Raw genomic sequence first — 17,026 nt, forward strand, 5'->3', positions numbered from 1 at the left:
CTCTCTCCCTCTTCCCCCTTTCCCTCTGTCTGTCTGTCTTTTCTTCTCCCTCTCATACCCCCACTTACTTTTTCTCCTAATCTTGACCCCTCACATCCCAAAGTCATCATCTCTCTGCTTCAACCCCTGGACACCCCCCCCCCCAAACTGTGTATCTGTAGGATTTCTCAAGGACAAAACTAATGCTCAAGGCTCCCCACAGGAACACTGTGCTGTACTGACCTGGGACTCTCTTGCCTGCCTGTATCTCATACCTTGCACTGCTGTTCTCTCTGTTTTAGTGGAGGGAGGGGAGGGAATTAGATTACACCTTGTCAGAATCAAAGTGGAATCCCCCCACCCCCAACAGATGCCCACATCTGGTCTTCAGCAGTGCGGGAGTGAGGGGGATTGGATTTCAGCTAAGATTGAGATTCTTTGGATCTCTGTCTTGGTTTAAAAGAAATTACCAAAACCAACCCAAAAATAAAGGAAAGACATTTCCAGTGCTGGGAACTCCCGAAGCAAGAAAGATTTCAAAAGCTGCCACCACCATCACCACCATCATCATCTGGGATCAGATGAAAAGCATATCCCCCTCGACCCAGTTGCTGATGTGCCTGGATCCATCTGTTCTGACTTTGAATCTGGGTGGGAGGTAGCTGGGGGAGTAGGATGGGGACAGGTAGAGAAATAAGGACCATGGATGGGGGCAGGAAGCTGGGAGACACAGTGAGATGGTCCTCTGGGGGCCAGCTGCGGGGAGAGGTCCGAAGTCAGAACACTGGGTCCCAATCTCAGATGTGGGCCTGAGAAAGGGCAGGGCCTGGAGTTGGGCAGTGGGGGCAGCCCTTGCCCCCACCTCCCAACCCCGACAGGTGTAATCTAAGCTTCACTAATACTCTAGAGGCTGTTCATTACTTTGGTGTCCACCATGCTCCTTCCCCCCATCCTCATTTTGGAGTAAGATGGAACAGCTCCTCTCTCCCCAAAATGGCCAATACTGTCCGCCTTCTCACCCCATTGGAGCAGTGGCTTGCTGAATGTTGAGATGTTAACACTGATTTCGTTCCTAGTGCTTCAACCCCAAACCCTCACCCCTTTTCCCCTCCCCCCTGACCCCCTTTTGGTCTGGTTTGGTTTCCTCGCTCTTCCTTTTTTGGGGGGGTCTCTTCCTATTGCTTTGACCGGTTTTGAGTTGGTTTTCATGTGAATCGGGGTTTGAAGCGGCAGGTTCTCTCACCACCACCTCCTCCCCCTTTCCGGCCTACCTCCTGCCCTCCTTCACCCCAGTGGGTTCCCCCACCGGGACGCTGGCTAATCGGTGAAGGATTGGAAAAGCCGGAGCCAGCCGGATCCCTCCCCGGGAGCATGCTGAGGACAGAGGCTGGTGTTGCCAAATTAACCCGCCTGGACCCTCCAGTCAGGTCGGTAACCGTGGGTGTGGTTCCTCCGGGGCCCTCTCAGCCTCGAGGGCCCCACACCTGCCTTCCTCTCTAACCCACACCTCAATTTCTGCAGCTGGGGGCAATGATGTTGGGTGGGTCAGTGATGGGTTGAGCCCAGACTTGGCAGAACACAGCCTCGGCCGCCCCACCATCACCCCCCATTTCCTGGGACCCTGACCATTGGCTCTGCAACCTCCACCCAGACGTCTGCCTGGTGCAAAAGGATTAAAGATCCTCCTTGGTGACTGCAATCTAACCAGGCCTCAGAGGGATCCCCAAAAGGGCAGAAAGACATATAAGAAGGAATGCATGGCCCATGCATGCATCAGGGAAACATTCCAAGGACACTTTATGAAGCCCAGTGGGGCAATGGGCAGAACCTAGGATGGGCACCAGTTGATCCTAGCTGGTGTGACACATCTTTTCCTGAACCAGCAGTTTATTCATCTAGCTGATGGCTTTAGTTCGTGTTGGGGCTCTGGGCCCTTCAGAATGGCCACTTGTTAGGGTTATTTATCGAACATCTATGCCATGCCAGCTGCCAGAAGCCTTTCGGGCGCCTGTAATCTTAAACACAGCTTAGAAACCAAAAAGACAGTGAAAGCCATCTGAAGAGAAGGCTGAGCAGAAGCCATCAGGCAAAATAGATGGGTCATACTTGCATGGCAATGTGAATTGGGCCCTTGGTGTGAACTCACAGAACCTGAGTTCAAATACTGGGTCTGTTCTCTCACTGTACCCCATCTTCATCTATCAACAAACTTAGAGGGACAGATCAGGTGGTCTTGATTCTGGTCTTCTCTGCTCTAAGTCAGGGGTTCTTAACCATTTTTTGTGTTCTGGATTCCTTTGGCATTTAGTCTAGTAAAGCCTGTGGTCCCCTTTTCAGAATAATGTTTTTAAACGTATAAAATAAAGTAAGGAGGATTTTTTTAAAAACAATCAAATCAAAATACAGTTATCAATTTTTTAAAAATTCATAGATCACCAGAAATCTATGCGCAGACCTTTTAAGGGTTCATGGACCCCAGGTTAAGAATCTTTGCAGTAAGGTTTCCTTTCAATTCTGACACACTGTGTGATACGAAGAGAAGAACCATAGATTCAAAGTTGAAAGACCCAGGTTCAAAATACCAGTTGTTATTTGTTTAGCTTTATGACCCTTTGGCTGGCAAAGCTGAGTGGAATCGTTTTTAAATCCCCATTAGATGTGCTAACAGCCACTAAATACTTCTTCCACCAAGGCACAGTCACAGTGCTCCTGAGAGCCATGGGACCACCCTGTTTGCACCCACTTTCTTAACCTGTCCCAAAATGGCATCCACCCTCTGCCTAGCACCTGCAGTGGCCCTCCTAGCCACCCCTCACCTGACCCTCCAGTTATCATCCCACTAGCTCCTATTGTCACCTTACTGAAAGTCTAGCCAAAGAATCCTGGGACAAGCCTGGCCAGATTCCTATCACTGGGGACCCTTTATTTTGAACACTGGCCTCTTCCATGGTCCTCAACCCCATCCCATGTCCCCTCCCCAGGAATAACAGTGAATTGCCCTTTCTAGGGCATTTCCCTTGATCTGGCACTTTTCCTATGTTTCTTTCAAACAATTCAAAATCCTGGCCTGGCTGTAGTAGAAGGCATTTGGATTTGGAGTTCTCTAAAGGACCTTAGTTCCAGTCACAGCTTTGCCATTCACTGTGACCTTTAGGAAAACTGCTAACATTGTCTGAGCCTCGGTTCTTCCATCTGCAAAATCGGAGAAGTACACCAGATGATCTCTGATGCCTTTCTTCTAGCTCTTAATTCCTAGAATCCCTGTGCCATATTCCTCCCTCACCGTGGAGTAGGGACCCAGTTGTGGGTAACAAAGAGCTACTCAGAGTGTTTTCGTGGAGAGGCTCTGGGTAGCACTGGGGGAACACACACTGAGGCTTGGGCTAGTTTGCCTAATTTTTCTCCAGGAAGGTCCTACCTGTCCCATGCACTATGGCCCCAAGCCCCAACCACAAAGGCCAACTTGAAAAACAAAGTCTTTTTATTCCCCAGTCTTAGTTGGCTCTTCTCATTCAGCATGGGGGTTTTCTCCAAGAGGTAGCCCCACCTTTCTCCTGACCCCTCCAATTCTAGGCACAAAAAGAAAAAAATGCTTGCTGGGTCCCAGAAGGAAGCCCAAGAAAACTGGTCACCGCTAGCCTGTCCTTCTGGGCCTTCCTCATCCCTGGAGGTGGCAGGCCCAGGGCTAGCCCAGGGCCTAGGTTTGTGTTCTGCCAGGGGGGCCCCCCTCCCCAGGGAAACAGTAGCCCTTTTCCTTTCAGACCCCGATTTTCAGCACCCACACACCCATCCGATATGCTTTCTCTTAGTTTTTTTTTTTTAGTCAATTCTGTTTTTTGTCTTTGATTAATTAATCCTCAGTTTGAATTTCCTGTCGTGTCTGTTTCCATGACAACTCAGCGTTCGCATCCCACCTGCTGGTGTTTGTATGTTGCTGTGGATGCTCTCTGCCGACTGGATTCTGTCCAGTGGCGTTCCCCTCATTTCTCTCCTCCATGCCCCCCGGCTCTCCTCCAGAAAGTTACATATCTCCTTCTGCACAGCATCCTCCCCATCCACCACCCTTCACTGCCCCCCTGGAAGACTCATCCTGCCCCCAACACCTCCACTCCGTCTGCATGCCCTTTGGTTGGGTTCCATTTAAACTTCTTTCCATCTTGTCTCCGGTGTGACTCTCTGGGCTTTCGTGGGACTCTGTTTTCTGAAATGTTGGTAGCTTCCTGCCCAGTAGGGCTTCCTGGGCCTTTTCCTCTCCTTCCCACAGGGGTTTCTGTCCACTGGAGACCCTGGGCCTCCCATCCCCTTTGTTATACAAGCAGCAGCCATTCCTCCTCCTTAAAGGATGAGTCCAGGGAAGGCCCAAGAGCTGAAGCACAGAGGCTTAGAAAACCAGACCTTCAGGCCCTACTGCTTGGCCAAGAGCCCCATGATCACTCTCTTCCAGGAGCCAGAGGGGAATGAGGGACAGTCCTGAACTCCCCAAGTTCATTACCACCCCCCAACTCCACTCTGTCAAGGGTGACATAGAAGACAAGAGCCTCATACCCCCTCAATCCATAAGCTTTGGGCATCAACTGCAGCAGAAATTCAGTCCCCAGAGACCCTTCACCCACCCCTTCTTTGCCAGAATGTGGAGGCCACCTGGTCAATCCCGCATCTTTTTGAGGGGGATCACATTCCAGCCCATGCCCAGTGTGAAAATGTAGATGTAGCAGGAGCCCTGGATTCCAGGCATGGATCTGGCAGGTTTTAGTAAACACATGTGTAGAATGGGAGTAATAAAACCTTAGGTGGCTGAGTATGGACCTGGATGGGGACAAAGGTCTGGGGGTTGGAGGATCTATCACAGTTCCTCCAGCTCTTCTAATAATAATGATGATGCTTAAGGACCTTATAGAGGAGGTAGTCTAAGCCTCACCTATTCCCATTTTATGGATGAGGAAACTTAAGGGTTAGGAGAGATAATAATGGCCTTAGTCATCATTTGGCTTGTATGAGTTAGAACTGGGACTCAAACTCACGTCTCCTGACTCTGGCATAATGTTGGCTCTGGGCCTTGCCTGCTTACTTAGCAAGCCTCCCAAGAGGGCATGGATTCTTCCAAAAATTTAACCTGGATCTTCTGTGCCATGGCATAAACCCTCTTCTGGGAGAAGAGATTTTTACAGCTCCTGGGTTCCCAAAAGGTTTTCTATCAACCTAATAGAATGGGAAAGGGTACTGCCACTGGAGAGTCAGAGGACCAGAATTTGAACCCCAGATCTGTTGTGTGGCCTTGAGCAAACCTGTTCCTTCCTCCAGGCCCATGTTTCCCTATCTATAAATGGAGGGAATTAGACCAGATGGTCTCCTAGATCCCTTTCCACTCCAAATCGAAATCCTGAGATCCTCTGCCTTTCTCAAGGAAATCCTTATGGGGTATTGGGCAGAGAGTAGCTAGGGAAGGGAGCTGAGGTCAGGAGCCCCAAAGGAGGTGGCTACCTTCAGAAAACAGAGGCCCCGAAACCCACCCTCCGCCTTCATGTTCTACTGGGTAAGGTCCGAAGGCTGCATCCACTTCTCAGCTAAGGAGATGCATAGAACATGTCACTGTCTTCTCAACGTCCAAAGTCCATCACCCTTGTTTATGATTATGATTATTCTTCTCTTTATTATTATTATTATTATTAATTATTCTATTTATTATTCCGCCAGGGCTGTGATGTGACAATGTGACATGCCACATTGTCTCACATCAGCTAGAATAAGAGTATGCAGCATTGAAGTGGGTTCCCCCTCCCCTCCCCTTCTCTCTTCTTCTCCTCTCTTTCCTGCTCTCTTTTCTCTGTCTGTTTTTCCTGTCTCCAGTACCCACCTGGGCATATGCTAGCGGCCCCCAAGATCTATTCCTCTGCATTTTTTATCTCTCTCTTCTCTGTCTGTTTCTTTCTCTCTGCCCCTCCCTATGTCTCTGTCTCTGTCTCTGTCTCTCTTTCTCTCTTGACCTATTTTGCATGATGTTTGTGACTCTGAAAGCTGCATCTATCGATGGAACCTTGTCAGATCTTCAAGAGGCTTTGTTAGGGTTTCTATACCCGAAAACCACAAAAATTTCATTAGAGTTTCTCATCTTTTCCTCTCGGTCCCCGGGTAGGGTGGGGAGGGGGATGTGAAGGGTTAAGGCAGGCTCCCCTAAGACACCACCATCTCCCCACCAACATTCCCAATTTCTGTTAACTAGGTGGTATTGACATCCCAATGACCAGCCTTTTCATTCACCCTCACCCTCAAGAGAGTGAATATAACCCTGAGTTTCCTACCTGCATCTTCCTTCTTCCCTTGACCAGGAAACCCTCAGTTCCTAGGGGCTGGGACACTGAACTTTCCCCTATTGTACAAGAGTATTTGTGCATCCACACACATTTTTATACTCTTTCTATCCCCCCCCCCCGCCCAAGATACACACACACACACACACACATATTCACACACTTTAATCCCCAAGTTTTATAGGCTCCCCAGCTTCTCTGAGGGTGGGAATTGGGACTAGATGATCCCATTAGCCCAGTCAGGAGTAGAAGATTTACACACACACATACACACCGGACCCTAAGAAGATCTGTCTATTTAGGGAGAGGGAAGCCGGATCTGTCAGTAAAGATGAGAAATGACTGATAAATTTTTGTGTCACTATCTGTGCTGTGATGGGTCTACCCTTGATCAATGGAGCCCTGTTGCTATGAAATATCGCTTTGTGTCTATGATATATATATATATATTGTTTGTGAATATCTTATTTTGATATTATTATTTATTTGTGTTTAATTTTTGTTCCTTTAATTTTTTTTGTTTTGTTTTTTAAAAAACTCAAGGGGGGGAGGAAAGAGCCCATTTTGTATTGAAATTGTTTTCCCCTGTTTTTCTTTTTTTCTTTCTTCTTTCTTTCTTTTCCTTTCTGTTCTTTTTTTTTGTTTTGTTTGTTTCCTCCCCTTGTGCATCTGGCCCCACTCCCCCTGATCCCCAGTACGCCGGGTGGCCCCCCGTTTCTCCATCCTGCCTGTCAGCCACGAGATTATGCCTGGAGGTAACGTCAACATCACCTGTGTAGCCGTGGGCTCCCCCATGCCCTACGTCAAGTGGATGCAGGGGGCTGAGGACCTGACCCCCGAGGATGACATGCCTGTTGGGCGTAATGTCCTGGAGCTCACCGATGTCAAGGACTCAGCCAACTATACATGCGTGGCCATGTCCAGCCTGGGTGTCATCGAGGCCGTGGCACAGATTACAGTGAAGTGTAAGTGGCCCCCAGGGGCCCTCCACTAGCTCAGAATTATCCCCTGGCAATGGTCCACTGTTCTGTCCTGGCTGCTAACATTCTCTGTGACCTCAAACAGGTCACTCTTCCTCCTCTGGCCTCAATTTCTACATGAAAAATAATTATGATAAAATCTCAACCACAAGATTGGTTTGAAGCACCAAAGAAGGGCCACTTCCTCTTTGGGACCTCTAACCCATCCCTCAGCAAATTTAACTTAAGAATTATGTGACCTAGACTGCCCTTCCCCAACTGACCCACTTCTGACAGCTCTCTGGGCCAGAGTGGAGAGCCATCAGAATTCATTTTGATTTATTAAATATGTATTAAGCATCCACTGGGCACAGAGTGTTGTACTTGGAAGTAGAAGTAACCACCGGGCTTAAATAAGATCCTCATTGGGCTTCCTGTCATTTCAGGCAGAGGATGCCATCAGTGGTTATTTCATGTGTTCTCTGATACATATTCTAGGAGAAGTGTGAAACAGAGGGCTATGTGAGGTCTAAAGGGAGGGGAGAAGGGATCAGAGAAGACCTCCTAGAACGATGAGGGGGAGGGAATGCTCCTGAGCCCAGGAGGAAGAGAAGAATCTCTACAGAAAGACTAGGGAGTGCATTTCAGGCCTGGAAAGAGGTTGGTGCCAAGCTGCAGAGGACAGCCCTCAGATGTCAATGGAGGGGATTTGTATGTCCTCTTCTAGGCAGTGGGGAGCCTTTGAAGATTTTTGAGCAGGAAGGTGACATAAGGACTCTCTCTTTTTTGCCATGTGCTCCCAAGTTTGTATTTAGAGCGCTTTGCACATGGTAGGTGTGCCATAGATGGTTTTCAGTTGACTGACTGATCTCTCCTGCTCCCCAGCCCTCCCCAAGGCCCCTGGAACCCCAGTAGTGACAGAGAATACGGCCACCAGCATCACCATCACATGGGACTCGGGCAATCCTGACCCCGTATCCTATTATGTCATTGAGTACAAGTCCAAGAGCCAGGATGGCCCTTATCAGATCAAAGAGGACATCACCACCACCCGCTACAGCATTGGGGGCCTCAGCCCCAACTCGGAGTATGAGATCTGGGTGTCGGCTGTCAACACTATAGGACAGGGTCCTCCCAGCGAGTCAGTAGTGACCCGGACCGGGGAGCAAGCCCCAGCCAGCGCCCCCCGAAACGTGCAGGGCCGCATGCTCAGTGCCACCACCATGATCATCCAGTGGGAGGAGCCAGTGGAACCCAATGGCCTGATTCGTGGCTATCGTGTCTATTACACCATGGAGCCTGACCACCCTGTTGGGAACTGGCAGAAGCACAATGTGGATGACAGTCTCCTGACTACCGTGGGCAGTCTGTTAGAGGATGAGACCTACACGGTCCGAGTCCTGGCCTTCACCTCTGTGGGTGATGGACCCCTCTCGGATCCCATCCAGGTCAAAACACAGCAGGGAGGTAAGTCACTGGCTAGAGGTATCACCCCTTCATCATCCCAAGAATTGGGGCTGGAAATGGGATGGTCTTTGTATAAGCCCTGGATTCCCCTTCTAAAACCTAAAAGCCAAATGGCCTTGGGTATTAATCTTCACCTCACTATGCTGTAAAATGAGAGGGTCAAGGCTAGAGATGTCTATGAAAACCTGTAATCCTGTGATTCAGATGGGGAAAGAAGGAAAGGGACAGTGAAACCTCCCCATCCATTTTTGTCTTTTTCTCATCTTCCTTACCTTCTGGTCACCCCTGACTTGCCAGTACCTGGACAGCCCATGAACTTCCGGGCAGAAGCTAAGTCAGAGACCAGCATCAGCCTGACATGGAGTGCCCCTCGGCAGGAGAGTATAGTGATGTATGAGCTACTCTACCGGGAAGGAGACCATGGCAAAGAGGTACCATCCTGTAGGACGAGGGATTTGGGGAAGAATGGGAAAAGTGAGGGCAGGAGGTTGGGGAATGGTTCAACCAGGGCCAAGTCAAGCTACAAGGTACCACTGCCTGAATGAAGCCACCCCCTAGATCTACTCAGGGTTTCTGTCTCTCTATGTCTTTCTAGCAATTAGAGAAGAAAAAGAAATCAAAGGGATCAAAGTAGGCAATGAGGAAACTAAACTATCACTCTTTGCAGATGACATGATGGTATACTCAGAGAATCCAAGAAAATAAACTAAAAAGCTAGTAGAAATAATCAATAACTCTCTGTCTTTCTCACTCTCTCTCTCATTCTTTCACTCTGACTCTTCCATCTCTTTCTTATCCTCTCTGTCTCCCACCTTCCCTCCTCTCTCCCTCTCTCTTATTCTCTCTTGCCTTCCCTTCCTCTTTCTCCTCTCTCTCCTTCCCTCCTCCCTCTCCATTATTCTATCATTCTCTCCCTCCTCTTTCTCCTTTCCTTCCCTCCCTCTCTTCCCCTCTCCTCTTACCCTTCCCTCCCTCCTCTCTTTCTCTCTCCCCCTTTCCTCCTTCAATCCTTCACCACCTTTCTTATTCTTCATCCCTCTCCTTTTTCTCTCTGTCTCTTCTATGCTCTCCTCTTTCTTCCTCCTTCTTCCCTCTCTGCTCATCTCCTTCCTCCTTCCCCATCTCCTCCTTTCCTTCTCCCTCTCTACTCCTCCATCATCCTCCTTCCCTTATCTCTCCATACCCTCTGCAATCCTAGGTAGGGAAAAACTTTGGACCCACAACTTGGTTCATCGTGGAGGACCTGAAGCCCAATACTGAGTACACCTTCCGCCTGGCAGCCCGCTCTGCACAAGGCCTGGGGGCCTTCACCTCGGAGGTCAGGCAGCGCACTCTCCAGTCTAGTAGGTGTCTCTCCTGTCCCGGCCCTACTGTGAGGGAGGGGAGCCAGGCAGGGCCCCCCTCCCAGTCTCACTCCACCTGCCCATCCCAGAGAGCTTCGGGCCTGTGGAATGGACCCATCCTCACGGGGAGAGGAGGAAGAAAGGACCAGTCGTCAGGGCCAGGGGTAGCTGACAGTGGTGGGAGGGAATCATGTCAGAGTCCCCCTATCCCTTTCCCCAGGCTCTCCTGGGGCACATGAGGCAGGGGGACACTCAGAGAGCTCCTCTCTTACCCTCCACGCCCTTGGCTTAGTCCAGCTCCCAAGCCTTGGAACACAGCAGACAATGACACTTGGCATGGGAATTAGTAGACCTAGTTTAGCCTCTCTTTTGCCTTGAACTTGCAGCACAGCCTTAGCAAGTCCCTTTTCTTTTCTGGGCCTTATTTTTCCCATCTGCAAAATGGGAGAAGGTGAAGGGGATGTGGGGAAGAGGTTGGGTGTACACTAACTGGTCTCCAGAGTCCCCTCTAGTTCTGTGAAATGTGTCCCAAGGGAAGGTGGGACCACCTGGAGTAAAGCCCTATAGCACCGAGGCTTGGGGCTGTCAGTATGAAGAGTTTGGGGAGGGCTGGGCTAGAGCCCATTTCTGGCCCCTAGTTCTCCTGTCACCACTAAGGGACTGAAGAAACGGAGGCAGCCCAGGGTTGTGGAGGGATTCCCGAATTCATGGTCTCTGACCTGGCATTGCTTGTTAACAGTTGTGTAAACTTGGGCTCCTGCCAGAGCTTGATTTCATTTAAGGGCTTTTGGGAGTGGGGGGTGGACCTGTGCCCCCCCCCCAGGTTCCAGTCTAGGCAGTCCAGCTATTTAGTTTAATGGATTGTGGGCCATAGTCTTGTATCCAGCAACACCATGCCATACTGGAGTCTCCCTTACTGCACAAGTGGCCACTGGCCAAGTTGTTCTACATGTTTCCCTTCTCCTCCCATCTCCCCTCATCCCCCTGGGTTACGTCTTGGGCCCTGAGCTGTGTATGGTCAAGAACAAGCCCAAAGCACAGATAGGCAGCCCTGGCCACAGATCTCCTCTCTAGAGAGACCCAATCGTGTTACCCCACCGCTGGGAGGAGACAATCACCAGGCAGGATGATCACCCAAGCAGCAAGCATTTATTCAGCATCCACTCAGTGTTTCAGACATTATTATTATTATAGCAGCATTTGCTGAATGCCTGAAGATTTATAAAGCATCATTCATATAGTATCTCAGTGGATCTTCACAACCACCCTGGGAGAAGGACACTACGAGTGATTTCCATTTACAGATGATTTGCCCAGAATCACACAGCACACTCTCCTAGGAAGCACACAGATGAAATAGTCCCTTACAGTATAGAAGAGGCAGCATGTGTGCACACAGCCACACTAAATACAAGGGAGAGGGATAGCCTCTGAGAACTCTCTAAGACTCTTCAGGAGGCTGGCATGGTTTAGTTCAAAGGAGAGTGGAGAGAGAGAGAGAGAGAGACAGACAGACAGAGAGACAGAGAGACAGAGAGACAGAGAGAGAGAAAAGAGGGGGAGAGAGGAGGCGGGGAGAGAGGAGGCGGGGAGAGAAAAAGGAAAAGGCAGAGAGAGTAAATATTTAATATTAAAAAATAAAACAAAAGGTGGGGAAGGAACAAAAGACTTGGCAAAGAGCAGGATTCATATCCCACCTGGAGTTGATTTTGGATCACTTTTCTTCCTCTTGCCATCTCTTAAAGATTCTACAACTTGAGTGAGGTTGCCCTTAATTTGGAGGCTGATGAGTGCCACACCGATGAGATAACCGTGAACAAGTCACCCATCATTTCCTCCCTTGTACCAGGAGGGAGTTCACCTAGATGGTACCAGAGGCTACTTTGCCTCCAAGTCCTCTGATGCTGCCTGATCTGGGGTCAGTCTCAGGATCAGTGGGCCCAGGAGCCCAGGCTGAGATAGTGCCAACCCCCAAATTCTCTGATTCTGGGAGAAGGCACTTAGGTTGATGCCAGCTCCCCAGAACTTAGGAGCAGGTACAGAGAACTAGGACTCTGCAACAGAAAGGAGATGTCTCCAGGGTGTCTGGTTACAGGGACCGCAAGGGTGCGGGCACAGGGTCACTAGGACCGCATTAGAGTCAGAAGCCATGGGCTCCAATCTTGGCCCCACAAAGGTCTCCTTTGACTTCTTGGCCAGCTAGTTGGGGCAGTAGCTAGAAAGTAGACCCTGGAATGGAGAAGACCCAAGTTTAGATCCAGTTTTAGACGATTCCCTGCTCTGTGGCCCTGGTCAAGGCCCTTAGCTTTATCTGTAAAAAGAGGATAATAATAGCACCTACCTCCCAGGGTCGTTTTGAGATTCAAATGAGATATTTGTACAGCACTTAGCTAACATTCAAGTGCTGTATACACGCTAGCTATCATTGTTAAAAATGATTATCACGGTTGGCCCTGCTGGGCTCCACACAGCCTGTCTCCTTAGCCTTCTCCTCCCCTCCTCTCCATCCGTCTGGCTGCCCGTCGGCCCCCTGCCTTGACACCCCCCGGATGCTTTGCTCTCCCAGGCCCCGGGCTTGCTTTCTGCTCCCCCCTCCCCAGCTTGGCCGAGGGGAGGGCGTGAGTCTCCTTCCTAAGCCTTTCTCTCCCACCCCCCCCACGACGTGCAATTCTGCCCCAGCATCCCTTCCTTCCGTTAAATCCATTAAACTAAAGGTAAAGTATGACCTGTCTTTCTGAAGAAGCTGGAATTTTTAAACCCTTCAAGTACCAGAGACACACCTGTAGTCATCAGCGCCGACTCCCCTGCCTCTGTACCCCCTCCCGGCGCTGGGGGCATTATCGGGTGGTCGTTGGTGCTGCCCAGAGCCATCCTGGGCCGAGTCCATGCAGGGGGAGGCCAGGGAAGCAGTGAGGGCTCCGTCGGTGCCTGGCTCAGGGAGCCCAGAGGACTTGGAGCTGCTGGAGCCCGGCGGCCTGGGACACTCCAGGCTCATTCTCCAACCCCACGGCCCCCCGAGATGGGGCTTCCTTCCCTCTCCTCCCGTTTCCTCCCCCTCCCCCTTCTCACCCAGCCGATTCCTGGAGCCTCATAGGATGCGCCGAGTCTATGGTACTTAAAGGTTTAAAAACGTGTTTCCGTCCGAGGTCAGTAAGGGCCATCCTTGTGGCTTGGGCAGTCAACTTTGAACCTGTAAAAGATGGCATTTCAGGTGAGTACGGGCTGGGCTCAAGCAGATTCACAAATACAGCTCACCCTGCGTGCACCCCCTTCCCCGACTCCTCCATCCCAGGAGCGGGACCCCTCGCCCTAGTCGCCGCCCCCCAGCGACTCTCCTCTGTAGGGCCTGACTGGAGAGTGGGGCAGAATGCACACTGGACCGGGACTCCAGAGCCCTGCACTCCATGCTGCGGGAGAGGCTGGATTCCGTCTCATCTCTGCTCCTTATTGCCTGGGTGACCCTGAGCAAGTCACTTTCCCTGTCTGGCCTCAGTTTTTTCCTCTCTTAAATGAGAGGATCTCTGACCCTACAGCCTTGAAAGACCCCTTCCTCTCTCTCTCTCTCTCTGAACCTCAGTTTCCCCATCTGTAAAATGAGACGAGATGTACAAGATGGTCTCTTAAATTCCCTTCTCAAATCTCTGGCTCTCTGACCTTGAGCAAGCCCCCTCCCCCCTCTCTGAGCCTCAGTTTCCCCATCTGTCAAATAGGGGAACTGTACGAGATGGTCTGTGCCAACTCTGTAAAGTGCTCTGAAGGACAGACCCTGGCTTTGCACATCAGGACACGGACCCTCCGGCCCTGGCACACCCATTCCGCAGCAGTCGCGCAGGTTGGGCTGGGTTGTGAAGGAAACTGACGGTGCCCTGAGCTCCCCCCAGGAAGTAGCTTCAGCCTGCTTGGCACTCGGGGTCCATTTCTGAGCAGCTAACTATCCGTTCTCTCCCGTGGGGGCCCCTGGCCACGGGGGCAGGGCAGGGAGGGAGGAAGCTGCTCCCTTTCTCCTTCCCCTCACACCCCCCCCACTCCCTCCCCTGCCTCACCGCCCCATGGTTATCCCCAGGAGGAGGCCAGGCCCTGAGCAGAAGGCCCTGCTCTCTGGGTTGGGGGATGAGGCTGGGCCCTCCTGGATCAGAGCGGGTGAGTGAGTGGGTCCAAGGAATGGGCACAGTGAGTCTGAGGACAGGAAGGCCAGGCATGTCACAGTGGGGCTCAGCCCCCTTAGGCCCGGATGGCAAGGGTAGGTTGAGGCCAGACCTTCTCTGCAGTGGGTTTCTGAAAGAAAAGGAAAAAACAACCACCTTCCCCAGACATGGGAGGCTCAGGATGGCTCGTTCTTCTTTGTCCTAGTAAATCTAGCTCGATGCCCCTGGGGCCAGAAAGCTTGGTGCATGCAGTGGTGGGACTTCTAGAAAGCCCCTTCCTCTCTCTAGATGGAATTGAGGATCCCTAAGCTCTCTCCTAATGCTCGGTCCTCTGACCCAAGATGCCCTGAACCCTCCCATGCACCCCAGAAGAATCGTGGTATCTCAGAACTCTAAGGGACCTCTTCTATAACAACTGGGTCATCCAGCTTCTGTCCAAATACCTCTAACAATGGGGAGCTCATTACCTATCAAAGCAGCGCATTTCATTTTGGAAAGTTTTCATTGTTAGAAAATTTTCCTTTCCCCTATGTCAAGGCAGAATGTGCGTCTCTTCCACTTTCCCCTCATTGCTCCTACTAACGCCCTCCAGGGCCAAGCAGAGCAATTTGAATCCCTGGGTCCAAGTCCCCATCTTGAGTCCTTCCCAGAGAAACCTTCACGTGCTCATCTCTTGGTTTCCCAATGCCCAGCTTGGGTGGCGAAGCTTAGCTAGCACCAAGAGGAGCTCTTCCTAGAGCCATCCTACCCTCCAGAGACCCATCACGAGCTTGGTCTGGCCTCCTAGCTCAGTTTCTGTCCTTCCCTCGTAAGAAAGTCTTTATAAATTAGCAGTTGAAGAGTGGAAGGTACGTACCCAGACTGGGAGTTTTCTGGAAGGCGCTCGTTCTATCTGTCCGTCTTTCTTTCTTTATTACAATTATGATTATTATTGCCATTGTCTGTTTTATTATGATTTGGTTTTTTTTTCCTCTTTTTAGCTCAATCCTTCATTTCCTCAAACACTTTGGTTTGTTTCCATCTGCCACAGTTCCTTGGATTTGTTCTTGAGTTTCCTTGGTTGTTTTTGGTTGGGGTCACTAGCCAGGAGTTTGGGGAGATGGAGGAAGAGTCCCAGATTTTTTTATTCTGGGCAAGTCTTGATAAAAATAAACCTCTACTTTTAAGTGTCTCCTTCCAGGCAAGATGGAAGAAGGATTCCAAGTGTCTTGCTTTAAGCACAAATGGGGAAGAGGTCTAGGTATTTTGCTTCAAGCAAAGCTAAGAAATCGTATGAGATATCTTGGTTCAAGGGAGACAGAAAAAGCAGTCTAGATGTCTTTCTCTGGACAAATCTGGATCTTGCTTTGTTCAAGCCCGGGGAAGGTTTTTAAGTCTTTCTTTGGGTGATGTTTAATAAGTGTGTCTCTCACACACACTAAATGTGTTTCAAATGAGCTTAGGAAAAAGTTCTCATTGCTTCAAAGTATGTAAGACTAGTAAGGAATTCTAGGTATCTCATTCCAGGCATCTCTTCTGATTAAAAAAAAAAAAAAGTGGTTTCCGCAAAGTCACTTTAAGCAAGGTTGGAGATGGGTTCTAGATCCTTGATCTAGATAAGCCCTAGAGAAGGGTTTTAAGTGGCTTATTCCAAACAAGGCTGGGGAGGGATATTAGGTGACTCATTCCAAATGAGTCTGGGAAAAGATTCTAGGTGTGTTGCTCTAGGAGAAGCTTAGATGACTCATTTTTGTCAGGACTGAGAAGAGATCTGGATATATCATTTCAGGCAAGGCAAGGAAAAAGGTTCTGAGTATCTTCCTCTAAGCAAAGCTGGAGAAATAATTTGAGAATTCATCTTCTGAAGCTGAAAGCATTCTAAATATCTCACTTGAGTGGATGCTAGAGGAGATTTCTAAGTAATATTCTCAAGGTGATTCTGAGGTTGGAGGTTCCAGGTATATCATTCAGTTCCTCAGATTGAAGAAAGTATGACATTCCAAATTCCTTCCTCCAGATAGAACTGGAGAAGAATTTGGAGTGCCTCTTCCCAAGTGCTGCTGGGAAGGGTTCTCGGTATCTTGTTCCAGAGATGGCTGGGGAAGCCAAAATGCCTGCCATGTTAGCTTGGGGAAGTTCTAAGCATTTTATTGTTACGTGAGAGTTGAGACTGGATTCTGACACAAAACCACAGGGATCTAGGTGTCTCACTTCATGTGAGGAGTTGAAAGAGTTCTAGGTATCTCATTGCACATGAGGTCAGAAGAGGTTATAGATGTCTGTCTTCAGGTGAAGATGAGAGAAGGAGTTGAGGCTAGAGAAGGGTTCTGGGTATCTTCTTCCAAGTGAAGTTCTCAGCATCTCCTTCCAGTCAGTTCCTCTGAAGGCTGCATTCTAAACTGGGAGACAGTAAGAGTCTTGTTCACCAACTCAGAGACATCTCCCTATTCTCCCCACTTTGGGACACTATTTCCCCAGTCCTTGGGAGGAAAGCTCTGTCTGTTCTGCCTTTCCCGGGCCTTTGGAGCCCAGAACTCAGGCCTTCCTCCACAGGGAGACAAAACTCTTGGCTAGCATCCCCCATGTTGTCTGCCAGATTTCGGTTTGGTTCCTTGGGCAGGGCTGGATTCGTTTCTGACCCTCCACCCAGGGTCCATTCCACTGCATCTGGGCTTTTCATTTCAGAGCTAAGTTTGTTTGTTTATTTCCACACACACATTTTATTTCATTTTGGATTTGTTTTATTTCTGTTTGTTTTGTTATCATCTTCTTTTTTTTTTTTATCTTTCCCATCTTTTGTTTCCCCCTTCCCTTGCCCCCCTCCCTTCCCTCCCTCCCCTTCCCAC

At 49.8% G+C, this 17,026-nt stretch overlaps 1 protein-coding gene across 1 annotated transcript in view; it reads left to right on the forward strand.

Annotated features, from left to right (window-relative positions):
• The window catches only part of PTPRS (protein tyrosine phosphatase receptor type S), a 118,838-nt gene that overhangs the window by 53,208 nt on the left and 48,604 nt on the right, over positions 1–17,026 (forward strand). Inside the window, exons 7-10 of the mRNA XM_044670959.1 lie at positions 6,983–7,252; positions 8,132–8,713; positions 9,011–9,144; positions 9,912–10,056. Coding sequence (XP_044526894.1) covers positions 6,983–7,252; positions 8,132–8,713; positions 9,011–9,144; positions 9,912–10,056 — 1,131 coding nt within the window. The remainder of the gene's footprint in view (positions 1–6,982; positions 7,253–8,131; positions 8,714–9,010; positions 9,145–9,911; positions 10,057–17,026) is intronic.

The sequence above is a fragment of the Gracilinanus agilis genome, chromosome 1, assembly GCF_016433145.1.
Source record: "Gracilinanus agilis isolate LMUSP501 chromosome 1, AgileGrace, whole genome shotgun sequence".
Classification (NCBI taxonomy): domain Eukaryota; kingdom Metazoa; phylum Chordata; class Mammalia; order Didelphimorphia; family Didelphidae; genus Gracilinanus; species Gracilinanus agilis.